The 18,258-nt window shown below is 44.6% G+C and overlaps 1 protein-coding gene across 1 annotated transcript; it reads right to left on the reverse strand.

Annotated features, from left to right (window-relative positions):
- Positions 1–573: 573 nt before the first annotated feature.
- On the reverse strand, positions 574–17,854 carry LOC125554584 (uncharacterized). The gene is made up of 4 exons (XM_048718100.2): positions 17,675–17,854; positions 17,264–17,395; positions 2,110–2,692; positions 574–1,534 (listed from the first exon to the last, which is right to left on the reverse strand). The coding sequence occupies exons 1-4, from the start codon at positions 17,852–17,854 to the stop codon at positions 1,437–1,439; spliced, it is 993 nt and encodes a 330-aa protein (XP_048574057.2). The 3' UTR covers positions 574–1,436.
- Between the last annotated feature and the right edge of the window lie 404 nt (positions 17,855–18,258).

Raw genomic sequence — 18,258 nt, forward strand, 5'->3', positions numbered from 1 at the left:
TTAAACTTAATAAAACAATATAGTTTTATTTTATTCTGCAAACTTAGTATGTTTCGTGTGGTGATCCTTTTGATTTTTTGTAGCGTGATACTTTCTTCCTTTTGTTCTCGTTTGAACTTCGTCTTTTTTTAATGATGAACTTCCTTTTTGATTTTTTGTGACATGATACTTTCTTCATTTTGTTCTCATTTCAACTTCGTCTTTTTAGTGATGAACTTCCTTTTTTATTTTTTGTGACATGATACTTTCTTCCTTTTGTTCTCAGTTGAACTTCGTCTTTTTTTAATGATGAACTTCTACCGTGATTTTTACATGGTTTTTTCCCATGTGTTTTGAAGTGAGAGAGTGAATGAAATCTGCTTGTTTATCTCATTGAAGTTTTGAGGTTTTTGAATGTTATTTTTCTTCTTTATTGTCAAGTATTTCGTATCTTGAAATTTAACCATTCTTGTTAAGTAGTGAAAATATTAAAACAAATAATTTTGAATTCTTTTATAATGTTCTAGTGTGAATCAGAGTTAAAAGATACAAGCTTCATAGCTGATCGTGAGCGCTAGGTAAATAGAACGTTGCTTTTCTCTGAACCACAAGTTATTTTATCACTGAATAGTAACACACATTCCTTATCCTCTCACACACCACACGTTTCATATCCACACCACGTAGGCACACTACTCTTTTATCTCTATCACTCCATAATTTTCTCGCTTTGTCATGTTCCTGGTAACGCCCAAATTGGCTGTGCAAGCAAAAACAAGCAGTAGCAGTAGTAGCTCGGTGCTGGCCATTCTTCTCCTCTGTTGGCAGTAGTAGAAACACATAAATTAAAATGGTGCTGCCACCGTAGCCTACACCGCACAGCGAAACGTTGCTGTTGCCAGGGCCCCACCAGCTGAACTTTCATCCCGCGCCAAGCTGAACTTTTGTGAACCTAAAGATGTAGTTGAAGAGCAAGAGCAACAACTTGATATCTCTGTCGTCCTTGTGGTGTCGAGGAGGGGTGCAGGGAGACGCTGGCAGTAGTGGGGCACCACCTCGGTAGGCTTCGACGGCCGGCGCAGGCAACCCGGTAGATCAAATAGTCCAGAACTCCAGATTTAGACGACCTGAAACAAGCTGGCAAACTGTACGTGTTTCTAACCCAATAGAACTCTGAACCTTCTGAAGAAAAACCATGGTTTGAACGACTGTTAGGATAACATTCAGCCCTAGAATATTTACTGAAAAGCAAACACAAATGTAATTGCTCTCCTGTGGCTTCTAACCCAATAGAACTCTGAACCTTTTTGAAGAAAAACAATGGGTTGAAGAAGACTGTTACGATAATATTCAGCCGTAGAATATTAAGTAGGGCGCATGCGACGACGCTGATGGGTAAAGGGCGCGACCTGCAACTCGAGGAGACAGTGACCTGCAGCTGGTTAGCACGTCGCCTGCTAGTGTTTCGAACGGCCGCAGTAGTCTCCATCGTACAGCTGAACTTCAGACATCAAAATCCGGAGCTCCTTCTGCATATTTTTGGAAGCAGTATTTGCTGCGGATCAGAATCAAATAGATAGAGAATTAGCACCTAGTGATAGACACACATCAGCCAGTCGTCCCGGCGAGAGAGTAGGTGCACCAGCAGCTAGCTACAGATTTTTTTCATGGAACAAGCAGTGCATGCCCCACTACAATAAACAAGGGAATGTAGAACACTGCAAGAATTTCCCGGAAGAATAAACAAACAGAGGACCACATCACACGTACTTGAAACTGATGGAACTAGTATTCTTGTGTGTGGCAGCGTTTCAACAAACACAACATATGCACCCATATAGATAATTAGACAAAGTTACTTAGCTCTTCATGGCCATTGTCGAGCACGACAATACTTAACTTTCTCAATGTACATATACACGCCAAATTGAAAATACTAGGAGTGCTGGAGCGAATTGAAAAAACAATACCGAACTTACTCAATGTATACTAAACGAAACACAGACATATTCATCTCGGTGATGCACATGACAAAATAGAATTGCTGGAGCAAATTGAACTGCCAGCCCTCGGTGAATTGTCTGCAAGGAGGTCATGAGGTGGAGGAGGGGGCAGAGAGGGAGATCTCACCTCTGCTGTCAAGCGAGCAGACAAGGAGGGACTGCACGCACGGACGAGGTTGGACTGCGCCACGGATCCCGGCCGGAGTGATGTGTGATTGCGGTGTAGGCGGCGACGTGGGGAGGCAGGAGGTGTCATGTCGAGTGCACGCGGCAGGCGGCGTGCTTGGGATCGCCGGGACATGGATGCGGGGCGTCGGATCCCGCCCAGCGGCGTAGGATCTTGGGGGTGGTGGAGGTACGGGATCCTGTTGGGGGTCGGCGGAGGCGCGTCCGCGGGAGGAGATCGGGGCGGGGCAACGGCAGGAGGACGGTGCGCGGCCGCTGGAGAAGACCGGGGGCAAGGCCGCGGCAGGAGGAAGGCGCGTGGCCGCAGCAAAAGGGCGGCTGCAGGGCCACGGGATGAGGCCGGCGGCGGTTCCGTGGGAGACGGGCGGCGGCGATTTCGTAGGAGGAGACCGACGTAAGGTGGGCAGGACGAGGCCGGTGGACGGCGGCGGCGCTACCGGAGGAGGATGGTGGAATCGTGGGAGGTTAGAGATAGCGTTCAGAGGGAAGGTCGTCGCCGGGTTATTAGGCCGTTCGGTGATGTGCTAATGGGCCGGTCTAGTGTTGCTCTTAATCTCAGGAACACCTCATCGGGCCCTATATAGGGCTGCTGTGATCCAAATAACTATTCTGATCCCAGAATCAGAACAGTGTTATTATATATATCGAATGTCTCACAACCATCATTAATTAATTCACACATATATACACACATGTATATATATATATATACAATTAGCTAGCTATCTATAATTTCTCCTAATTGGTGCCTTCGGAGCCAATGGCATTAGCTTAATTGGTGCCTTCGGAGCACGATAACAATTAAAAGTGGTTCATGAGGGCGGTAGCGGGTAATAGTATTCTCTTTTGGGATCTATGACCTGGTCGAGCAAAAATCCCGCTATTTCCTCTTGAATTGCTTCTATGCGGTCCTCTGGTAGGAGCTTCTCCCGCACCTCTTTAAACTGTTAAGAAGGAGACCAATATGCATGTGTATTAGTTGTGTGACTAGATATCGATAATGGTGTAAAAATTGTGAATAGTGTTCTGACAAACGTACCCACTCCTGTCTTTGAGATCTGCTCCTTTCGGACGCCATCATACGAATGTTCTCGCAAACGTAGTATGCACACAGATTATTCCTCGGCGCCTGCTTCAGGGCCTTTACGAGAATGGAATTTGATCAGATAATAATTAATGAAGCATGATAATTAAAGAGATGGCAGCTAGCTAGTACTACTTAATTACTTACCTGGGGTCGATACCATTTCAGATTTTGTTTCCATGGGCCTGGAGTGGCCCTGATGAACTTTGCCCAAGCCCTGCCCGCCGACAAAGAAAATGAATAAAGGGGTTATTAAATAGTTGTTATCAGGAAATGACGAACTAATTAAATAGGCCGAGATATAGTTAATAATGATTGAAATTACTTGTTGACCATCCCCTTCACGATGGTGTAGTCAGTTGGTTTCTTAAGTAGTGAGTCTAGTACTTCAACTGTTCCTTCATCAACTTTAATGATTAACAAGATCCAGTGAAATCTGTATGCACACACGTTTGCATGTCTTAATTAAGCGGGTATATGTAAGCAAAAACATGTAGCTAGCTAGTAGGCAAAAACAGAATTTGTAGTACAAGACAGTGTGACTCGCTCGAAGATGTAAGGAAGTAGTATATCTTCATTGTATTTGAGGCGCTTGAAGAACTCTAGCATGCTTTCCTCTACATTTTTTTCGTAATATGGATCTAATTTCCATGTGTATTCATTAATGGTATTTGGGTCAACGAACCCAATGCCATAGCGTCCACCTTTTTTCATTTCATAAATCTTCATCCTGCATAATACCACAGAAAAGAATATAGTGAGGATAATTACAGGTAATGATTGATCAAAATGATCACTACAGCTAGCTTGAGACTTAAATTACAGAAAGAAATCACTTACAGACAATAGCAACTGGCGATAGATTTGTCGAGTGCGTCTTGATTGTATAGCTGAAATAGTTCTGAATACTCAACGGACACAGCTTTCTCATTGTAATAATGATCCTTCTTGACATTCATCATGAGGGACTCTCGATTGAAAATCTTGATAATGTCCATGTACCATTGATGCAATTCATACATTCTCGTTGGGAGCTTCTTGACCTCGTCTGGCTCGACCAAAGGTTGGCCCCGGACATATTTTTGTTTTATTTCCTCCTCTCTAGTCGGAGACATGGGCTCGATATCGAGGAGTTGTCCAACAGTGATCATGAGCGTTTTAGCCTGCTCAATATGCTCCTCGGTTATTACCACATCGCCCAGCCCGGGAACGTTAACGGTTTGCCCACAATAATATTGGGCGCGCCTACTCTCATGTGTTGTTGGCACAACAAGCGGGGGGATTGATTGCGCCGCCTGTTCTCCCAGCTGGGGAACGGTTTTACCGCTCCTTTTGCCAGCTGATTTGCTCGAGCTCGAGCTCGCCTCTTTCTATAGATGTGCTCGATTTAACTTCTTGATGTGGCGCTCATAGTCTGTGTCAATAGGCTTGGGAGCTGGTGCTCTAGCCATACGAATGAAGTGGTCAATCTTTTCCTCAGGCACTTTCTCCCTTGGCGGCGGTGGCGGTTTCGGTGCAAAATGGGCTTCCACCTCGGCCTTCGATATGGCTACGTTTTCCTCCTCGGACTTGTCGTAAGGTCTCTGCGGAAGAGGCGCGAGGCTTGGACCATATTGAAATCGCTTGCCTCCGCCTGTACCTCCAGTACTACCTCGACTTGTACCGCTACGCACCATAGCTGAGGCGGCTCTCTTCCGTGATTGTTGAGGCGGCGAAGACGGCTGACGTGGCTGAGTTGGAGGAGGAGTGGCCTGAAGCTGTGCCGGACTTGGAGGAGGAGTGGCCTGAAGCTGTGCCGGACTTGGAGGAGGAGTGGCCTGACGCTTTGCCGGACTTGGAGGAGGAGGAGTGGCCTGAAGTTGTGCCGGACTTGGAGGAGGAGTGGCCTGACGCGTTGGTGGACTTGGAGGAGCGGGAGTCTGCTGACTCGGTGGCGGACTTCGACGAGGAGTCGGATGACGCGGTGTCGGTGGCCTTCGAAAGATGATGCAATCCTTTCTCCATAGAATGATACGATGGTTGGCCTCTCCCAGTGTGTGCTCATCGTCACCTCCAGGAATGTCAAGCTCTAGCCCCGAATATTGGTCCACCACCTCATCAACCAAGACACGAGCATAGCCCATTGGAATCGGGTTGCAATGGAAGGTTGCTCGGGAGGATTTGTAAAAGCAAGGGCGTCCGCCACCTTCATGGATATGTTCTTCATTTTGAAGTGTAGCTCGCAGTTAGTGTTCTTCATGATGTCATCCACTGGGTAGCTATCCAGCAATGCGTCGCCCGGGGCGGAACCCACGCTGCTTCTTGGCATGGATGGGACGGTGCTATCCAATGCTGGATCATCCGCTAGCTGATGCAGCTGCTGAGACCCCCTTTGCTGGCTAAGTGAGTCGATCTGCTCCTGTTGCCGCTGGAATTTGACTGCCAAGTCCGCGTGCGCTGATTCTAGGCCTTGAAGGAGTTCATAGTCTAGCTTCCTCTGCTCCTCCTCCATCTTCCTCTTCTTCTCCTCCGCAATCTTCTTTCTCGCACGAGTTCTGTAGTCGGCGTTCCAGTCCGAAAACTCCTCATACCACGGAATAGCGCCCATGCCTCGTGCTCTTCCCGGGTGTTCAAGATTTCCCCTGGCACGCGCAAGCTCATCGTTCTCTCTGTTGGGCTGGAACACCCCCGATCGAGCCTCTTCTATTGCAACAAGTAGCTTATCTTTGGCTCCGTCCAGACATGCCTTCTTCGAAATTTTGCCTGTCTTCGGGTCCAACTCCCTCCCATGCGCATAGAACCAAGTCCTGCACCTGGGGGGCCTGCTCAATGTTTCTGGAGTGACACCTGCATCCTCCATCTCTTTCTCGGACTTATCCCACTTAGGCATTCCCACTGCATAGCCACCTGGCCCCAGCTTATGGAACTTATCCTTTTTTGCGGCATTGGCCTTGTTTATTCTCGACCGTTCCTGAGATAATTCCGAATCCTTGAATTTTAAGAAATCGTCCCAATGAGCACTTTGCTTCTCTAGTGTTCCCTCGAATACTGGAGTCTTCCTTCCTCCCTTGACGTACTTGGCCCATTCATGATTCTTGTGGTTGTTGAATAACATTTATAATAATTCTATAACTAATATTTCTATATAACTAACATTTCTAATAATTCTATAACTAAAAAACAGAAAGATTGTGTGTGTCTGTGTGTGTGTGTGGTACATGGCGGCCGGGGCAGGAGCTCACTGGCGAGGCGCGACGACGGGGGGTGGCGACAGGGACGGGGACGGAGACAGAGACGGCGACGGGGCGGCGACGGGCCGGGCGGAGACGACGGGAGGACGGGGCGGGGCGCGGCGACGGGGCGCGGCGCGGCGACGGGGACGACGGGGACGGGGACGGCGACGGGGTCGGCGACGAGGGGCGGCGGCGACGGGGCAGAGGAGAAAGAAGCAGAGGGAGAGATGAGAAACTGACAATTTTTTTGAAGTGTTTTCTTATATAGAACAACCTTTAGTACCGGTTGGAGCCACCAACCGGTACTAAAGGTCTGTTTTGACCAGGCCAAGCGGCGGGAACGGCACCCCTTTAGTACCGGGTGGTGGCTCCAACCGGTACTAAAGACCCCCCCTTTAGTACCGGTTTGAGCCACCACCCGGTACTAAAGGGGGTGCGCTGGCGCAGGTGCGGTGCGAAATGTTTAGTCCCATCTCGCTAGCCGAGGGGCGTCCGCACTGGTTTATAAGCCCCAGTGCGGTAGCTTCCTCGAGCTCCTCTCCAAAGCAGGCCTACTGGGCCTAAATGTTCTGTGCTGCCCTCTGGGCCTACTGGGCCTTTGCGGTCCTGCATCCTGGCCCAACAACAGCTTGGGTTTCTAGTCGTATGCAGGCCGCTGTGGCGCAGTAGGTGGGCTTTTTTTCTTATTTTGTTTGCTTTATTTATTTATTTATTTATTTTTGTTTTATTTATTTTTGAGTTTTTTTGCTCTATTTAGAGTTTCTTTGTGAATATTTTTTCTTTAGGTACAAAAAATTACAAACTTTTTGTTAGTACCGGTAGTTTACAAATTTGAATAGTTTAAATTTTGAATTATTTGAAATTTGTATGAATCACTAGTTTGTGAATAACTTAACTTTGAAAATAGATTTTTCAGTGATTTTTTTTATGTTTAATATTAGTGTGTTTTATCATTATATTCAATTTGGTAATGCTTAGGTTATTTAAAAAATGAAATGCCTTTGTAACGGATGAATTTTCGTCCGAAACCCTGATACTTCGAAAGAGATTGTCCATTTTGTATACGAAGTGCATCCAGTTTTTGCAGTAACCCTCTCTACAGCTATGTGGGTGAAATTATGATACCATGCCAACTTTCAACCTTTTCTGAGTTTATTTGAAATGCTTTTCAATTTCAGGGTCATTTAGCTGGAAAAAAATCAGTAAATGCATGAAAGAATTTGCTTGCACATAAAATTTCTTCGCGTTTCAAATGCCAAAACACATAACTAGCTACCCTAACTATTACAGAGATTCCCTCCTGGGTGTGAAACACAAAAGAAAGTGATGATAGTGAAGCCGATCACATCCCAGATCTTTGGGTGTGAAACTTTTTTTTCGCGTGTGTCCCTTTGCGCCGTAGCCATGGAAAATCTTCATCATTTAACTGGATGCTCGGGTCAATATTCACTGTGAATGGAGCAATTTCATCAAACTTTTCATAATCTCCTGACATGTCTATCTTGTCATCCACTCCCACGATGTTTCTCTTCCCAGAAAAAACTATGTGCCGCTCTGGCTCATCGTATGATGCATTCGCTTCCTTATCTTTTCTTTTTCTCGGCTTGGTAGACATGTCCTTCACATAGAAAACCTGTGCCACATCATTGGCTAGGACGAATGGTTCGTCTGCATACGCAAGATTGTTGAGATCCACTATTGTCATTCTGTACTGCGGGTCTTCCGTTATCCCGCCTCGTGTCATATTGACCCATTTGCACCGAAACAAAGGGACCTTCAAACCACATCGATAGTCAAGTTCCCATATGTCCTATATATAACCATAATATGTTTCCTTTCCCGTCTTGATTTCTGCATCAAAGCGGACACCACTGTTTTGGTTGGTGCTCTTCTTATCTTGGCGATTGTGTAAAATGTATTACCATTTATCTCGTACCCTTTGAAAGTCATTATATTCGAAGATGGTAACTGGGACAGCAAGTACAGGTCATCTTCAATAGAGGCGTCATGCATGGTACGTGTCTGCAACCAGCTGGCGAAACTCCTGGTTTGTTCACGTGTAATCCAGTGATCAGACCGCTCCGGGTGTTTGGAGCATAGCAAATTCTTGTGTTCATCCATATACGGAGCCACCAAGGCGGAATTCTGTAGAACTGTGTAGTGTGCTTCATTGAGAGAATTTCCGTCCATACATATTATTTGTTCCCCTCCTAGCGTGCCTTTTCCATCCAGTCTGCCCTTATGCCGCGATTCAGGAACACCAATCGGCTTAAGGTCAGGAATAAAGTCAATACAAAACTCAATGACCTCCTCATTTTCATGGCCCTTGGAGATGCTTCCTTCTGGCCTAGCACAGTTATGAACATATTTATTTAAGACTCCCATGAACCTCTCAAAGGGGAACATATTGTGTAGAAATACAGGACCCAAAATGTTAATCTCTTCACATAGGTGAACTAGGACGTGCGTCATGATATTGAAGAAGGATGGTGGGAACACCAACTCGAAACTGACAAGACATTGCACCAAATCATTCTCTAACCTTGATATGATTTCTGGATCGATTACCTTCTGAGAGATTGCATTGAGGAATGCACATAGCTTCACAATGGCTAATCGAACGTTTTCCGGTAGAAGCCCCCTCAATGCAACCGGAAGCAGTTGCATCATAATCACGTGGCAGTCATGAGACTTTAGGTTCTGGAACTTTTTCTCTGCCATGTTTATTATTCCCTTTATATTCGACGAGAAGCCAGACGGTACATTAATACTAAGCAGGCATTCAAAGAAGATTTCCTTCTCTTCTTTGGTAAGAACGTAGCTTGCATGACCCTGATGTATGTCGTCTTTTCCGTGCATACGTTGCTGGTCCTCCCGTGCCTCATGTGTATCTTTTGTCTTCCCATACACGCCCAAGAAGCCAAGCAGGGTCACACAAAGATTCTTCGTCATGTGCATCACGTCGATTGCGGAGCGGACCTCTAGGTCTTTCCAATAGGGCAGGTCCCAAAATATAGATTTCTTCTTCCACATGGGTGCGCGTCCGTCAGCGTCATTCGGAACAGGTTGTCCACCAGGACCCTTTCCAAAGACCACCTTAAAATCCTTGACCATATCATGTACATCAGCACCAGTACGGTGGCGAGGCTTCGTCCGGTGATCCGCCTCACCTTTGAAATTCTTGCCTTTCTTTCTTACGGGATGCCTGATCGGAAGAAATCGACGATGTCCCAGGTACACATTCTTCTTACAATTAGCCAAATATATACTGTTGGTATCGTCCAAACAGTGCGTGCATGCGCGGTATCCCTTGTTTGTCTGTCCTGAAAGGTTACTGAGAGCAGGCCAATCATTGATGGCCACGAACAGCAACGCCTTTAGGTCAAATTCTTCCCCCATGTGCTCATCCCACGCACGTACACCTGTTCCATTCCATAATTGTAAGAGTTCTTCAACTAATGGCCTTAGGTACACATCAATGTCGTTGCCGGGTTGCTTAGGGCCTTGGATCAGCACTGGCATCATAATGAACTTCCGCTTCATGCACAACCAAGGAGGAAGGTTATACAAACATAGAGTCACATGCCAGGTGCTATGGTTGCTGCTCTGCTCCCCAAAAGGATTAATGCCATCTGCGCTTAGACCAAACCATACGTTCCTTGCGTCATCTGCAAACTCCTTCCTGTACTTTCTTTCGATTTTTCTCCACTGCGACCCGTCAGCGGGTACTCTCAACTTTCCGTCTTTCTTACGGTCTTCTCTGTGCCATCGCATCGCCTTGGCATGCTCTTTGTTTTGGAACAAACGTTTCAACCGTGGTATTATAGGAGCATACCACATCACCTTGGCAGGAATCTTATTCCTGGGGCGCTCGCTCTCGACATCACCAGGGTCATCGCGGCTGATCGTATAGTGCAATGCACCGCATACTGGGCAAGCGTTCAAATCCTCATACTCACCGCGGTAGAGGATGCAATCATTAGGGAATGCATGTATCTTCTGCACCTCTAACCCTAGAGGGCAGACAGCCTTCTTTGCTTCGTACGTACTCTTGGGCAATTCGTTGTCCTTTGGAAGCATATTCTTTATCATTACCGGCAACTTTCCAAATCCCTTGTCAGATACACCATTCTCTGCCTTCCATTGTAGCAATTCCAGTGTGGTGCCCAGCTTTTTCTTGTCACCTACGCAATTCGGGTACAATAATTTTTTGTGATCCTCTAACATGCGCTGCAACTTCTTCTCCAAATCACTTGCGCAGTTTCTCTTTGCATCAGTAATGGCCCGACCTAGATCATCAACGGGCTCATCCGATGCCTCTTCTTCAGCTTCTTCCCGCATTGCCGGCTCAGCTTCTTCCCGCATTATCGGCTCAGCTTCTTCCCTCATTGTTGTATCATCGTATTCAGGGAACCCATGGCCAGGATAGCTGTCGTCGTCCTCTTCTTCTTCATTGTCTTCCATCATAACCCCTCTTTCTCCATGCTTGGTCCAAACATTATAGTGGGGCATAAAACCGGACTCAAACAGGTGGACGTGAATGGTTCTTGACGTAGAGTAATTGTGACCATTCTTACAGCCAGCACATGGACAAGGCATAAAACCATCCGCCCGCTTGTTTGCCTCAGCCGCAAGCAGAAAAGTACGCACGCCATTAATGAACTCGGGAGAGCATCGGTCATCGTAGATCCATTGCCGGCTCATCTTCAATACACAGCACCGAAAACACCAAATTAATACAATACATAAAGTTCATACATAAAGATCATACAACACTTAAATGCAACAAACAAATAACTCTCTAGCTAAAGAATTTAAATGCAACAACAAATGCGATCAAGATCGCAACTAAGGTAACAATTGATCCAACAGCATAATGATACCAAGCCTCACTATGAATGGCTTATTTTCTAATCTTTCTAATCTTCAAGCACATTTTCTCCATCTTAATCTTGTGATCATCGACGACATCGGCAACATGCAACTCCAATTCCATCTTCTCCCCCTCAATTTTTTTCAATTTTTCCTTCAAATTCTCGTTTTCTCTTTCAACTAAATTTAACCTCTTGACAATAGGGTCGGTTGGAATTTCTGGTTCAACTACCTCCTACATACAAATATCTATGTCAACTTGATGGGCATAATTTGTCATAAACACGAAATGCAATGAATAGTTTTAAAAGAGAATATACCACATCCAAATCATAACTCGGACGAGGGCCGACGGGGACGGATATCAAAACCATGGCACTATGTATAACAAACAACGTATGGGTAAGATAATTATACGAGTAACTATATATCCAAATCACACAAACATCAATTTTTTATATAAAACTTCATGAACAAGAGGCTCACCACAAGGGGGTGCCGGCAACGGGACGTTGCGAGCGATCGATGGTGGTTACGACGGAGATTTAGAAGGTACTAAGTAAACCACACCTACATATGCAAACTAAGTGTTATTTTTGACCTCAAATTGCATATAAATCAAATACTAGCACATATATATAATTCCTCCCAAATTACTAAACTCAAAAATCAATCACTATATAAAGCATTGCACGAGCTAATCTAGCAATGAGAGATGAAAGGACAAAGTTGCTAACCTTTGTGATCATTTGAATGGATGGGGGCCTTCAAATCTTGACAAATTTTGGGCAAAATGTGTGATGAGCTTGAGAGGAAGAGGGAAAAGAACAGAGAGGAGAGGGGAAAGGGGAAGAACAGAGCGAGCTCGGGTGGACGAAGGGTCTATGTAGGACGACCTTTAGTACCGGTTCATGATACGACCCGGTACTAAAGGTGCTGGAGGGGCCCCGGACTGACAACATCCTGCTACCACTCACTTTAGTACCGGTTAGTGGCACGAACAGGTGCTAAAGGTTCGCCACGAATCGGTACTAATGAGAGCGGCCGGCTAGCCGTTGGAACCGGCACTAATGCACACATTAGTGCCGGCTCAAATTCAAACCGGCACTAATGTGCTTCACATTTGACCCTTTTTCTACTAGTGCAAATGCGTCCCTCCCGAGTTCGATACACTCGCATCAACTTGAATTATTGCAGGACTTCTGCCACACATTTGTTTTATTTTAGTCTAGAGCTCTTACAAATTGTTTATGTGATTGTACGGGTATTCAGTCACATTGATTTTTATAGCGGTGAAATACCAGCTTTGTAGTCTAGTACCAATCCTCCCAAGAAAAACATCCACAAGGAAAATATAATCACCCAAGAAGGTCCCTAATATTTTGTAGCCAGCACCCTAAAGTTTTCGTTTCCTTACGAACAAGGCCAAAATTTTGACAGTTACGAGAATTTTCACCAAAATTTTTGGTAGCATAACGTGTTGGGAACGGTGAATCGCATCTACAATAGTAGTATAATACGACACTAAAAATTGCTCCACAGCCCTGCTTTCTCTTCTGTGCATCTTCTGGTAACACATTACTTTTGTAAAATATGTAGCTGTGTTTTCCTAATGAAAGAATCTAATTAACTGTATCTATAGCCACATATATAGATCTCTTTAGCTAGGTAATAGGTTCAGTGTAAAGAAAAAGTTCAACAGCAACAACATATATAGAGCTCTTCTTAATAGGTTAAGTGTAAAGAAAAAGTTCAGCAACAACAACAACAGTGGTATAGCAGCATCAATTGTAGCATAGCGACAGTAGTATAGCAATTACAATACTAATTTATACATAAATTCAGTGTAAAGTCAAACAACAACGGTAGTATAGCAGCAACAGCAACAACAGTAGCATAGCAGCATCAGTGCTAGTATAACACAGTAGTTTAAACACAAATTCGGATAGCTTAGAAACAACACAAGTTTATACTTCAGTTTATGAGTTGACTATTGAATTGGCACTCATGTTTACATTAGTATCTACGCATGTAACCCTGGCTACATACTAGTATTGTTTACATATGTGACATGTCTCTCAAGTTATGTACAACATGTTGTCTCCTCATTATTATTGACTAGCTCATCTTTCAACTTCCTTGCTAGTCGAGTTGGAACCCTTGATAGACCTTTTTTTTCTTTTACCGTGGGAGCTTGTGTTTGGTGTGACTAATATTTATATTTAGAATACAAATATCTCAACCTTGGTGGAGAATAAGTATTGTGTATAATTGAAGCATAAACACAAGTTGGACCTTTGGTTGCTGTTGGTACTGGTAGGTACCGGATTAAAGAGAAACAAGCACCGAAACAGAAACAAAAACCACTTTCATAGCTACTGATATCTTAAATCCTTTTCTCTACCTTGATTATCCGAATAAGATGATAATCAAACACGTGCAAATCTATTGTTACTTCGGTAAATGTGGCTTTATTTTGTATGGCTGAAGTAAGAGTTGTGACTGCAGACCCCGCCTCATTTGGAGACTGCAACCTAGTATTTCTATATTCACCATCTTGTGTAAACTTGATAGACGCCTGCATGTTTTTTTTCAAAACCTTAATCAGGATAAACTTGTTTTTTAGATAGCTAACCACTCATACCGATTGGTTTAATTAGGATATACTTGATTTCTACTCCTTGATGGTGCCTATCTACTCCAAATGTTTCATAAGATGGCATATTTGAATATGCCATACCTGGATCTACATCCCAATACTTTAAACTTTTAACAAACATCTAATCCATCCTCAACAAGAATGTACCTACATCCAGATCAAGCTAGCTAGCTTGCTGTTCATTTCATCTTTACCTGCCTCCATGGATGTCCCCTAATTAAGTAGAACCATGTACTACATCACAAGAAATAAAAACCATCCGTTTGAGTAGAACCATCCCAAGATTTCTTTCTTCAAAGAAAGAAGGTCAGATCAAGAGAAAGGGTACCACAAGAGGGGAGATCAGACCCACAAGCCATGGTGACCATGACATGACAGCATCGACCGGCGCTATTACGGGGCAGTGCATCATCGGAACTACATGGCTCAGCTTTGGGTCTCGATGCCCGCTCCTAAATATAAGACGTTTTGGTAGTTTAAATTAAACTGCCAAAACGTCTTTTATTTAGGAACAGAGGGAGTATATGAGGCAACTAAGGGCAGATGGAGAGGAGGCGGAACATGGGGATGAGGAACTGGATCAAGATTTGTAGGAAGAGGAAGGTGTGCACCCACCAGGAGAGAAACACGGGAGGCGTTGGATGCCATGACTAAGGGCTTCGCCACCACCATCCCAACAAAACACGGGGATTACACCAAACACAAGCTCCCACAGTAAAAAAACATCTATCAAGGATTCCAACTTGACTAGCTAGCAAAGAAGTTGAAATATAAGCTAGTTAATAATAATGAGAAGACAATATGTTGTACATTACTTGAGAGACATGTCCATATATATGTAAACAACACTAGTATGTAACTAGGGTTTACATAGGTGGATACGAATGTAAACATGAGTTCCAATTCAATAGTCAACTCTTTAACTTAGGTATAAACTTGTGTTGTTTCTAAGCTGTCTGAATTTCTGTTTAAATTGTTGCTACTGTTGTACTAGCACTGATGCTGCTATGCTATTGTTATTGCTGCTATACTACTGTTGTTGTTTGACTTCACACTGAAATTATGCATATTAGTACGGTCGTTCCAACTGCTGCTATGCTACCATTATTGCTGCTATGCTATTGTTGTTGTTGCTGCTAAACTTTTTCTGTACACTAAACCTTTTAACTGGCTGGAGAGCTTTATATATGTTCATGCTGCTGAAGTTTTTCTTTACACTGAACCTATTAATTGGCTGAAGAGCTCTATATATGTCGCTATAGTCAGTTAGATTTTTCATTAGAAAAAACACAGCTACATATTTTGCAAAAGTAATGTGTCACCGGATGATGCACAAAAGAGAAGGCATGGCTGAGGAGTGATTTGTACTGTTGTATTATACTACTGCTGCAAATGCGGTTGGCCTTGTTTGTAAAGAAACAAAAACTTTAGGGTGCTGGCTGCAAAATATTAGGGACTTGGTTGCGAGATTATATTTTTCATGCCGATGTTTTTCTTGGGAGGATTAGTAGACTACAAAGCTGGTGTGCGTACCCACAATCAAATAAGAAACCAAAAAACCAAAGTTGTTGACGTTCATTATTGCTTGGGATGTGTGTTGCTCATGGAATCACATATAAGAAGCAGAAAAATAGACAATGAAAATAAAAATAAAAAGAGGAAACTGCCCAATAAAAACATGGCAAAAAATCCCAACAAAAATTTCGTATTCGCCATTGGTACTACTCTCTAGTGTATGTATGTATGTATGCAATGCATTTTTTGGGGTGTAGGCAATCTTATAGTTCAAGTAAAAGGTTATGGCACAACAATTTGTGTGCTAGCTCTAAAATCCAATCAGTGCCTGCGATCCTACTTTAATGTGGCTATGAAACATCAACACATGATGGAGTATCTGGAAGCATCGCAACGCCGCTCTCTTCGATAACCTCCGACCATCTATCGACGAGCTCGTTTGCAGCATCAAGGAGGAGGCTCGGCTTTATGCACGGGTTGGAGCCAAAGGACTAGCACTACTAATCCATATAGTCTAAAACAAATGTACTAAGACTGAGCAACCTTAAATATGCGCTCCTGGGGACGCTGATTTGTGTACACCCCATCGAGCGGCACCAGTATGTTCTATCCACCTATCAATGAAATGATAGGCAACGACGCGTATTCACAAAGAAAAAAATGCCCATCTAGCATCTCATATCAAGACACCTCAAGTCTGTTATTAGATACTACCTACTCCACAATTGTATAATTATCTTCCGCGTTGATCATCTGATTAATATTGATCGACGCTTGTGTTGATCTTGGCTGACCGCATGTGGTACCAGTGGGGGAGCCAGGGAGGGACGAGCAGGGACGCCCCCCCCCCCCCCCCCCCCCCCCATGGACCGATACTTCAAACCGTTGTGCACGACGAGAGCACATTACAAAGGATAAAAAAGCCCATAATAAAAGCCAACTAGCGTCCGGATTAGCGAAAAAGCCGATCGTATCTCTTGAAGCAGTGTATCTGCTTTCTCTCATGCATGATTAGGTCTACCTGGGTCAGATTAGCGCACCGCTGCCGCTGCCGCCCCGCGTGCCCTTGCCGCCGTCGTGTCTCATGTGCCCATCTCCCTCTGATCTCTCTCCTCCACCGCTCATGATCTGATTCGTACGGCTGCGACGCAACCTATTTCATTGCTTCAGCTAACGAACTAGCAGGTTAACACTATACTTATCTCTCTCAATTCACATCACGTATTAGTGTTGAAAGTATACATCAGATTTTACTTGTTTTTTATATGCTATCAAGAATTTATATCTTGTATATTAAATTTATACATCGGATTTTATTTGCGGAGTTGCCAGATTCTCTTGATGCAAATTCTCTTGTACGAGTTCCCATCTGTGATGCAAAATTTTCGTATGTCAACTACATACTGTACAGTTAATTTCTGACACTGAAATTCCTCAACTATGAATAGAAAAGGCGGTGCCAAACACCATTAAGATTAATTTGTTTTCTAAGCGAGTTACTTAAAAAACTGAAATTCATCAACTATGAAGAGAAAATATGATGCCAAACACCATTAAAACTAATTCGTTTTCTAAGCTGATTTCTTTGAATTCTTGACATACTGAAATTGTTAACGAGACTAATGTGCAAGTTCTCAACCTTGTTCTTTATAATTATCTTTTGTACTAGATTTTTTTCAATCTACTTCACTTGGCCCCCCTTATACCCAAATCCTGGCTCCGCCCCTGTGTGGTACGCGTTCAGGTGCGTAACCTTGACGTCCGACTCGTCGTGGTTGAACACGTAGATGCGCGCCTTATCGCCCACTGCCTTTTTCATGTACACCCTCGACAATATGCTCATTCTGTCGTGGCCTCCGAAGCTCTCCACCTTGGAGTGGTCGATCTGCACAGTATGCATCATTGAGATCTATTGTTAGTTAGTGCAGGGGACATTAATGTAGAGCTACTTGTAGTTCCAGGATGGAGGGGGGCATCGCCCCCAACCCCCGTAGAAAGTACAATCATTTTGCCCCAAAACATGCTGATATGTAGTAGTAGGTAGGTGTAACGTACCAAGCTTCTGAGAGGTATCTTGCCACCGGTATTGGCGATAATGACGTCGATGAAGCAGACGAAGTTGGGTGTCAGAGTACTAAAGTTTGGGCCTTTTAGTACCCCATACTTGTGCACGGGCGGTTACAGCCTCACCCGTGGCAAGGTCTGACGGGGACATCTGGAGGCAAATACGAGACGACCGAAGAAGGCCACAAGCTGGGCTCCCGGCAAGATCCTTGTCAGGGTGGTTTGTGAAGCGAAGCCCCGGCAAGACCATCCGCCTTGAGGTTAAGAGCTCTGACACCATCGACAATGTCAAGACCAAGATCCAGGGGCATCTGCATGGCGGCATGCAGATCTTTGTGAAGACTAGACGGCGAAGTTCCCCGCAAGATTCTTGTCGGGAACGTTTGTGAGGCCCCGACAAGATTCTTGCCGGGGACGTTTGCGAGGCCACGGCGAGGCTCACACACGGCAAGGTTTCGCCCGCCGTACCATCGCTCCAGCACAATGACTAGCCTGCTAGCCTGGCAAGCCCCTGCGTGGTGGCATGCAGATCTTCGCGAAGATCCTATCACCGCTCCAGCGCAACGGCTAGCCAGTCAGCCTGGCATTGCATGCCTCGTCATCCTGGATGCATGTAGATATGGGGTGAGGCGGCGACGTACGGGACGAGCTTTGTTTCCGTCCCTGATAAAGTTAGGGACATGT

The sequence above is a fragment of the Triticum urartu genome, chromosome 4A (genome assembly GCF_056163025.1).
Source record: "Triticum urartu cultivar PI428250 chromosome 4A, HENAU_Tu73, whole genome shotgun sequence".
Lineage (NCBI taxonomy): Eukaryota > Viridiplantae > Streptophyta > Magnoliopsida > Poales > Poaceae > Triticum > Triticum urartu.

Coding starts and splice junctions, on each gene's coding strand:
- LOC125554584 (XM_048718100.2), bottom strand. CDS start 17,854: ATGGTGTCAGAGCTCTTAACCTCAAGGCGGATGGTCTTGCCGGGGCTT. Junction 17,396..17,674: donor CTGTAACCGCCCGTGCACAA/GTATGGGGTACT, acceptor CATACTGTGCAG/ATCGACCACTCCAAGGTGGA. Junction 2,693..17,263: donor ACGACGAGTCGGACGTCAAG/GTTACGCACCTG, acceptor CCGGCCCATTAG/CACATCACCGAACGGCCTAA.